At 42.3% G+C, this 9838-nt stretch overlaps 1 protein-coding gene across 1 annotated transcript; it reads left to right on the top strand.

Annotated features, from left to right (window-relative positions):
* The first annotated feature begins 2446 nt into the window (after positions 1-2446).
* On the top strand, positions 2447-2740 carry LOC105741069 (40S ribosomal protein S27-like). Its single transcript, XM_012512828.2, has one exon. It carries the CDS (start codon positions 2447-2449, stop codon positions 2699-2701), a length of 255 nt encoding a protein of 84 aa, XP_012368282.1. The 3' UTR covers positions 2702-2740.
* Positions 2741-9838: the final 7098 nt, after the last annotated feature.

The raw sequence follows: 9838 nt of genomic DNA, 5'->3' as shown, positions 1-9838 counted from the left end.
CAGCTCAGCTTGCCCTGGGGGTGGGGCTGGTGCTGCATATGGGCCAAGAATTGAACCCTGGCCCACTGTGCTTGCCAAAGCAGCAGCTTAGTCCACTGAGCTACCTTGCTGGTCCAAGACCTGGTTCTTTGAAAGATTAAATAAAACAGAAAAACCCTTAGTAAATCTTTTTTTTTGAACCAGGGATTGAACTCAGGCCCTTGCGCTTGCCAGGGAAGTATTTATTCTACTGAGCCATCTCCCCAATCCCTCTTAGCCAATCTTACCAAGAGAAAAAAAGACCCAAATCCTTGCAATTAGAAATAAAAAAGGCAAAATTACAATGGTTTTGGTTGAAATACAGATCATGGCTAACTGCATTGAGAACCTGTTCTCTAATAAAGTGGAAAATTTATAAGAAATGGGTCGAAGCCTAGATACATGAGAATTACCAAAGCAGCCAGACGTGGCGATACATGCCTGTAAACCCAGCACTCTGGAGGCTGAAGCAGGAGAATTGGTGTGAGTTCGAAGCCAGCCTGGGCTACACAGTGAGTTTAAGGACAGCTTGTACTGTACAGTGAGAACCTATCTTTAAACAAAATTACTGGGGCCGGCCAGATAGCTCAGCAGATTAAAGTGTCTATTTAAGCAGATGCAGTGACCAGGGTTCAATCCCTAGTGCCGTGCTAGCCCTGCCCCTAGGGCAAGCTGAAACAGCGATTAAGACTGGGTGTGGTGGTGTGTGCCTTTAATTTCAGCACTTGAGAGGCTGAAAACAGGAGAATCACTATGAGTCTGATCTGTGTAGTGAGACCCTGTAGACCCTGTACACCCTGTACTAAATACATTAAAAAAGGTAAAATTACCAACCTAAACCAAGATATAAAAGTCTTGAATAATTAATATCAGTGAATGAAATTGAAGAAGTAATTAGCAAACTACCAACTAAGGAAAACCGAGGGACTAATAGATTCACTACCAATTTCTACAAAAACTCAAGAACTTCAGGGAAGGTTTAACACAAAAATCTTCCATGAAATTAAAACTGAAGCTGTATTCCCAAAGTCATTCCTGGAAGTAACCATTACCCTGATTCTAAAACCAGAAAAGAACCCAAGCAAAAGAGAGAACTATAGGCTAATCTCTTTAATGTACATAGATCCAAAAATCCTCAAGACACTGGCTAAGAGAATGCCACAAATCATCAAAAAGATCATACATCATGACTGAGGAGGCTTCATACCATGGATTCAAGGATAGCCCAACATATGCAAAGCAGGAGCTGGGGAGATGGTTCAGTAGAATAAGTGCTTCCCTGGCAAGCACAAGGGGCTGAGTTCAATCCCTGGTTCCCCCCCTCCCACGCCCCCAAAAAAGCAAAGCAGTCAATGTAATGCATCACATTACAAAGACAAAAAAAAAATCACACAACTGAGCCAAGTGTGGTGACACACATCTGTAATCCCAGCACTTGAAAGACTGAGGCAGGAGGATCAACACTGATTTTAAGTCCAGCCTAGGCTGCCCAATGAGTTCAAAGCCAGTCTGAACTATATAGTAAGACCCTGTCACATAATCATCTCAATAGATGGAGAAAAGGTACTTGACAAAATCCAACATCCATTCATGATTTAAAAAAAAAACCTCTAAAAAATAGGTATAGAAGGTCTTTATCTCAAAAATTAATAATAAAAAGGTCTTTATCTCATTCTGATAAAAGACATCTATGACAAACCAACAACCACCATCATAATAAATGGAGAGAAGTGAAAAACTTTCCCTGTAAAATCAGGAGCAAGACAAGGATGTCCACTATCACCACCCCTGTTCAATATAGTTCTTTTTTTTTAATATAGTTCTTGAAATATTAGTCAGAGCTATCAGGCAAGAGAAAGAAATAAGAGGGATACTTAGAGAAAAAGAAGTTAAATTAGAATTATTTATTGGTGACATAACTCTCTACATAGAAGACCCCCAAAAGTCCACCAAAAGACTGCTAGAATTAGTAAGCAAATTCAGTAGCAAAGCAGAGCACAAAGTCAATACTCATAAATCAATGATATTCCTGTACTCCAATAATATACTTGAGTGAGAGAGAAATTAGAGAAACTGTCTTTCACAGTAGCATCTTAAAATGAAACACATAGGAGTCAACCTAAACAAGGAAGGGAAAGACCTTGATGATAAAAACAATATTGTAAAAAAACAAAATTGAAGAAGATACCAGAAAATGGACATCCTCTGATATCTATCAATTTCTCCAAAAGAGCTATAGGTTCTTGCATGGTGGTACATGCCTGTAAATCCTAGCACTTGGTGGGGCTAAAGCAGAAGGATCACTGTGAGTATGACACTAGCCTGGTCTACATAGTGAGTTCAAGAGCAGGCTGAACTACAAAGTGAGACCATCTCAAAGAAAAAAAAAGCTAGCCTTTTCGGGTGGTGACGACCTCCCCACCAGAACATGCCTCTCCCAAAAGATCTCCTTCATCCTTTTCTGGAGGAGGAGAAGAGGAAGCATAAGAAGAAGCGCCTGGTGCAGAGCCCCAGTTCCTACTTCATGGACGTGAAGTGCCCAGGATGCTATAAAATCACCACAGTCTTTAGCCATGCACAGATGGTAGTTCTGTGTGTTGGCTGCTCCACTGTCCTGTGCCAGCCTACAGGAGGGAAAGTAAGGCTCACAGAAGGATGTTCCTTCAGGAGGAAGCAGGACTAACAGCACCCTCAATCAAGATGAGTGGGAAGCCATCCCAATAAACACATTTTGGATATAAAAAAAAAAAGCTAGTCCTTGTTCCTGGATAGGCAGAGTCAGTATAGTCAAAATGCCCATACTTTCAGAACTGTTATATGGGTTTAATAGAATCCCAGTTTAAAAAAATAGCATTCTTCACATTACTAGAGAAAACAATCCTAAAATTCATACAGAACCAGCAGAGACCCAGAATAGCAAAAGGAATTCTGGGTAACAAGGAAAAGGCAGGAGACACCACAACCTTGAACTTCAAAGCTACCATGATAAAGGCAGCATGGTATCTACAGAAACGAAACAAAACAAAAACAGACTTACAGATCAATTGAACAGGATGGAGGATGCTGAAACAAGTTCAGGCACACTCAGATACCTTGTTTTCAACAAAGAGGCCAAATACATTTGCTGAAGCCTGTAATATATGATGCTTGGAAAATTGGCTATACACATGCCAAAGGGACTCCTGGGAAGATGGCGGAGTGGTAAGCAGCAAAGAACAATCCTCTCTGAGAGTCACCGTCCAGATACTGGAATATAGGAATGTGAAGAAGAGAAAAAGTTAGGAAGTGGGTCCTCTGGATCCAGGAAGGATCTTAATTGAGAATTGAAGCCCATGGGGAGAGCGAAGGGAGAAACTGCAAGGAAGGTGGAGGAGGTGGCTGGAGGAGCCTTCTCCTTGAGATGGGACTCACTGTGAGGGCAGAGCAGGTCAAAATCGCAGACACTTGGTGATTGCTGGCAACCGCCAGAGGCCTCCACAGAGAGATGCAGCAGAGCGATGGAGGAGTGGATGCCACGGGCTGCACTGGCTGGCGAGTGGAGTGGATTTGGCCGTCCTGCAGGTGAGCACATGCCAAAGAATGAATGTACGCCAACATAACTCACCATACACTAAACCAAAATCAAGGTGCATCAGTGTCATACATATTAAAATAGAAACACTGAATCTACTAGAAGATAATATAAATAAAAAGTGAAGGCAGACATAGGCAAAGACTTTCTGAATAGAATCCTGGTTGCATAAGAAATAATACCAAAAAAGCAAGAGCGAAAAGAAGTAATAGTAAGAATCAACAAAAGAGATCACACCAACTGGAAAAGATTCTAGAGAGCAAAGGAAACCACCAACAGAGTGAAGAGAAAACCCATAGAATAAGAAAAAAAATTGTGAGCTAGTGATCAGACAAAGGCCTAACATTAGTCAAGCATATTGGTGCAGGCCTGTAATCCAAGCACTCGGAAGGACTGCCTCAAGTTTGAGAACAAGCTGGGCTACGTGGTGAATTTAAGGACAGTCTGAAACTAAGTAGTAAGATCCTCTTTCAAAGGACAAAATAAAAAGAAAGGCCTAACACTATGTTTCCCTCAAAGTAGGACCTATCTGGAAAATAATCAGCCTCAAAAATCAGAAATCAAAAATGCCAACCCCAGGGCCGGCGAGATAGCTCAGTGGACTAAGCACCTGCTTAGGCAAGCACAGGGACTGGGGTTCGATCTCCGGCACCACATGCCATGCTGGCCCATCCCCAGGGTGCGCTGAGCTGATGACCAAGACTGGGCTTGGTGGCGCATGCCTGTAATCTCAGCACTGGGGAAGCTGAAAACAGGAGGATCACTATGAGTCTGAGCTGTGTAGTGAGACCCTGTACCAAATACATTTTTTTAAAGAAGGGCCAAGCCCAATCTGCCTATCTTTGTCTTATCTGCCTTCACTGTTCTTGTGTGGGGTGGCTACTCTGTAAGGTATGTATATTCAAGAAATCAAATAATAATAACAAATTCTGGAGAAACTGCGTGGTGAAAGGAACCCTTATTCATTGTTGGTGGGGGTGTAAACAGGTCCAGCCAATATGGAGAAGCCTCAGAAAACTAAAAATAGAAATTCCATTTGACTCAGTTATTCCTCCATTAGGTGTCTCTAGAAAGAGTTGCAGACATTACAGTGAGAACATGTGCGCCTGTGTTTGTAGCAGCACAATTCAGAATGGTAAGTCTTGGAAGGGACCTATGTGCCTATGAACAGATGAGTGGATAAAAAAGATGTGGTATTTACATATGCTGAAGTACCAATCTTCCACAAAGAGAAGTAAACTTGAGTCATTTGTGGGAAAACAGATGTGCCTTGAGACCACAATGTTAAGTGAAGGTGGAGAGCTAGTTCAGTGATCTAAGCACGTGCCCAGCAAGCGCAAAGACCTGCTTCAATGCCCGGTACGCATGCTGTGCCTGTCCTTCTCCCGGGCACGCTGAGCTGGCCTTTGAGACTGGGCATGATGGTGCACATCTGTAATCCCAGCTCTGGGAGGCTAAAACAGGAAGATCACTATGAGTCTGAGCTGCATAGTAAGACCCTGTACCAAATAAATGAAAAAAGAAATGTTAAATGAAGTAAATCAGACTCAGGAGCTTAAATATTACATGATTTCTTTTTTCTATGAGAACCCCAATATAAGTAAAAGTCAAAGAATAGACAGGAGAAGGGCCGGCCAGATAGCTCAGTCGATTAAAGCACCTGCTTAGGCAGAGCACAGCGGCCGGGGTTCGATCCCTGGTGTGCTGTGCCGGCCCCACCCCTGGGACGTGCTGAGACAGTGACTGAGACTGGGCGTGGTGACGCACGCCTGTAATCCCAGCACTTGGGAGGCTGAAAACAGGAAGATCACTACGAGTCGGATCTATGTAGTGGGACCCTGTATACCCTTGTACTAAATACGATGATAAATAAATATTTTCATTTTTATTTATTTTTTTAAATAAATATTTTAGAAAGAATAGACAGTAGACAATAAGATGAACATTTGGCATATGTGAAGGAACCCAAAAGGTGGAGGAAGAGGGGAGAAGGAAAGGAGATTAACAAAAATAGGAAGTGTTATGGCTTATATCTAATGCCCTCCAAAGCCTCAGGCAGCGGTGGGTGGGGGTTGGAAGGTGACCGGATCATGGCTTAATCCACCGACAGGTTTGTAGTTGGGCGTGATGCTGCTGGTAGTTGAAACTTGGTGGTAAGAGATGGGTCACGAGGCGCGTGGCCGGGCAGGGTGTGCGCATGTCCCTCCTCCTCCTTGATGATGTGCTACTTCCTGCTTGCCATCCTTGAGGAAGCCTCCTCCGCCATGCCCTTCTGCCATGGAGCCAGGTGATGACAGACTGAAGCGTCTCCAGAGTGTGAGATAAATAAACCTTCCCTCCTTTCACTTGTAGGTGTCGGACATTTTGTTCCAGTACTGAGAAAATAAGTAAAACAGGGCTGGAAACATGTACCAGTAGAAAGTAGTACAAAAAATGTCATTTGGAAAGCGCTAAGTAAATTGCAGACAGCACCTCCACAAACACCCTAAACACATCATCTGTATTCATTTGTTCCTGGTCCTGTTCCCATTCTGCTCAGTTTGTGTGTATGCATACCTTTAATAATTTTAGTCCTAGCATACAGACCATTTTGCATTCTGCTTTTATTGTATTAGAAGCACTTTCCAATTCTCCACATAATTTTCATAATTATATTTTAATAGTTGCATCGTATTCCCCTAAGTGGATGCACCATAATTAATAAAGGTTCCCTATGGTTGAGCTTCCAGTTTCCTGTACTTTTTCTTTATTATGGATGCGTTTCTTCAGTAAACAGCTTTTTTTTCCTGTAGCTTTTCCCTTCAATTAGATGATTTCCTTAGAATACATCTATTCCTTCAACTTGTACTTATTGAGTGCCTATTCTGGGTCAAGCTTTCTGTTATGAACTGGGGTTGCTGAGATAATGAAGGTCTACTTCCTTTAAAATGTTCATGGGGGGCTGGGGAGATAGCTCAGTAGAATAAGCACTTACCTGACAAGCTTAAGGGCCTGAGTTCAATCCCTGGTTCTGCCAAAAAAAATAAAATAAAATAAAAATGTTCATGGGCCAGGAACGTAGCTCAGCAGCATAAGCACCTACACCTGCCTGGCAAGTGCAAGGTCCTGAGTTTGATCTCCAGGACTGGAAAAAGTTCAGTGCTGGGAATTGAACCCAGGCTTGACACATGCTAGGCAAATGGTCTTACACTGCACCATATCCTCAGACCAGAAGATCTGCTTCTTGGTCTCAAGGATCTCAATTTATAATGGGAGAATCAGGCTGGGTAGGAAGGAGGGAAAGCTAAGGGAAATCCTCAGAGAAAATCTGGTGGTGGTGGTGCCATTTGGAATGTAAAGGGCAACTAATCTTAAGGATCTTGGACAATGGCCTATGATTACACAATGGGGATCCATTCAAATTAAAAAAAAAAAAAAAAAAAACTTTAAGGATGGTAGGATCAGCTCTGTGCTCCAGAAGGATAATTCCTACTCCCTACAGAATGTTTCAGGAGAAGTTGAGTGACTCGGAGGAGGTGGGTCAGGGCTATGTCAACTATCCAAGAAAGTACAGGAGTGTGAGAGGCAGACCTATGGCTATGAGATTTGGGAGGAGGGCGCAGATTCAGTAGACATTGCAGATAGAGTATTGGCAGAATCTCACTCTGAAATGACGCATGTGCGGGGGTCAAGGGCAAGGCAATAATTAGTTTCTGGCTTGGGACTCAGTGGTGCATTCACTGGTAAAAGGAAGATGTGGGGCGGACAGGAGGAGGTAATTCTGATGTCTGGGGTGAGGTCAGCCTGCAGATAGCTTGGAGACACAGTTCTGAGCTTAGGTGTGTGATCTGGGCTGGGGCTAGGACTTAGGAGCACTGGTGCACAGTGCTCAGGCCCTGGACGTGGCTGGCAAGGACCATCCAAAGGGGAGCACTAGAGAGTCTGGTGCTTTTACTAGAAGCATATGTGTATTGCCAAAAGATCCTCAGAGGATCTTTGCAATTGTACTGCAGTTGTGCCGGTCTGGTACTATAGCCGAATCTGTTGATCTTTCTCTTGTGATTTCTTCTTGTCACCTCCAAGCTTAGAAAGCTACGTACTAGATACTCAAAGCTCAAAGACCTACTAGATGCCCAATTTTATTCAGTAATATTTATTTAGCTTCTCATCAACTTGGGGCTGATAACGATAAACAGAATAAGCAGATAAGTAGAAAAAAATGCTGTTTTTCTCCAAAATGTTAGCGAACCAACTTTTGCACTACAATGTATTGAATTACTTTTTCTCTCCTGTTATTTTGTAAGAACTGTTTTAGTATGCACTAAATATAATCATGTAGTAGGTAGATCTGTTTCTACAAGTAGTAGCAGTAAGATGAGTCTATGGTGGGGAGAGAACTGGGACATAGATCCCTAGTACCCTGTCCTAGCATACCAGGGCAGCAGGATGTGTTTGAGTAATTCCTTGTAGCAAGACATGCTATGGGTGGCATGTCCAAAAGCTTTAGTCCTCATCTTCTCTCTTTCTCTGTCTCTTTCACTCTGTCTCTGTCTCTGTCTGTCTCTGTCTATCTCTGTCTCTGTCTTTCTCTCTCTCTCTCTCTCTCTCTCTCTCTCTCTCTCTCTCTCTCTCAACAGGGACAGGGCCTTGCTGTTCAGGGCTGGACTTGAACTCACTTTGTAATCCAGGCTAGTCTCAAACTCACAGTGATCCTCCTGCCCCAGCCTCCTGAGTTCTGGGATTACAGCTGTGCACCATCTTCCTATCTATCAGTCATCTATATCTGTCTGTCTATCTATCTATCTATCTATCTATCTATCTATCTATCTATCTATCTATCTAATTTTCATGCTGAAGATTTGGCACAGGCCTTCTATGTGCTAAGCACTAACTCTGCCACTTCTCATCTTATATTTCTTGATCAATTTATGTCAACAGTCAGTGAACCAACACAGTCTTTGTTATGGCATGTGTCTAGATATCCCCCCAAAGCTTCATAGTCATAGATGGATTTTCCGAGGTGGCTGAATCTAGAGTGTGGTGCTGGGATCAAGGGTGTGTGATTACTAAATCAGTCCACTGATTGCTTTGGCACAGTTCTGGGTGTGGATAATAAGAAGGCCCATCCTTTTTTTCCCATAATTTTATTGGGAAATAAATAGCAATGAGACAGTTTCAAATCCAATTAGTAGGACAGTTTCAATAATTAATACATTGCATATTGTTGTCTTAGTGGTTATTCATTGTACAAGATGCAGACATGATATCTTGTTTACAAACACTATTAGAACAAATCTTTCTATTCATTGAATTAAGAGAAAATAGCAGTATATCTATCCTATTTTGAATATACAGATATAAAATGGTCCTTCCTTTGTATCCCCTTTTCTTGTTTAGTTTTGTCATTTAAATATTATAGGTGTGTGAATTCAGCAAAATATTCCAAAATAGTCCAGTAGTCCATCATAGTAGTGGGTTTTCCATAAGACTGGCAATGTCAGAAGTTATTGACTTGAGCCCTTTACAGCTCAGAATATTAATATGGCTTTCCTTTTTTAAAATTTTATTTATTTATGTGTGTGTGGCCAGCTCAGCCCACCAGGGGGCGGGGCTGGCTGGCAGGTGGTGCTGGAGGATTGAACCGTGGTCCCTGTGCTTTGCTAAGCTTTTTCTAAGTAGGTGCTTTAGACCACTGAGCCATCTCACCAGCCCTGGCTTTACTTTTTATACTTCGTTTTTGTACTTTTCTGTTGGATGGTTAAGACCAAGATAAAGCAAAACCTATATAACAAGAAATGTAGCTTTTGTATCTGATAAGGTCAGTCAAATCCCCTTGGGATTTATCCTGAACCCCTGTACCGAAGTTTGTAGAACCTTTGTTAGTGTCAGCCATGTGGATGAGTCACGGCCATTGCTTGACCAATTTGCTCTCTGTGAAAGCCTGAGAGAATGTTTTCTCTCTATGTGACTATCTTTAGGCACACTCTACATTATTGATCACCTTGTTCTGTGGCCCCATAACCTCCTTGATCAGAAAATTTGAGACACTATTGAGTTACATGATGTTACAGTATAGGTTCTCCTATGTCCTGAGTCCTCACTGACCTTGAAAGGCTAGGGCCAAAATGTTGGCTGTCCTAGGAGCCCTCGTTTTTCTCTGATTTTTGGTTTGCAAACTTAGGTTGTTAACCCTCCAGAAGAGAAGCTTATTGTTATTACCCTACAACCTGGGCTATTAAGCTTAACCTCACTATCTGTCTGAACATCAAA

Source organism: Octodon degus, unplaced genomic scaffold (genome assembly GCF_000260255.1).
Source record: "Octodon degus isolate 3935 unplaced genomic scaffold, OctDeg1.0 scaffold00280, whole genome shotgun sequence".
In the NCBI taxonomy this organism is placed as follows: domain Eukaryota; kingdom Metazoa; phylum Chordata; class Mammalia; order Rodentia; family Octodontidae; genus Octodon; species Octodon degus.
Note: the sequence above shows the minus strand (reverse complement) of the source record. Positions and strands in the feature narration are given on the sequence as shown.

What these genes read in the sequence shown, in the direction of transcription:
- LOC105741069 (XM_012512828.2), top strand. Translation starts at nt 2,447, where the DNA reads ATGCCTCTCCCAAAAGATCTCCTTCATCCTTTTCTGGAGGAGGAGAAG.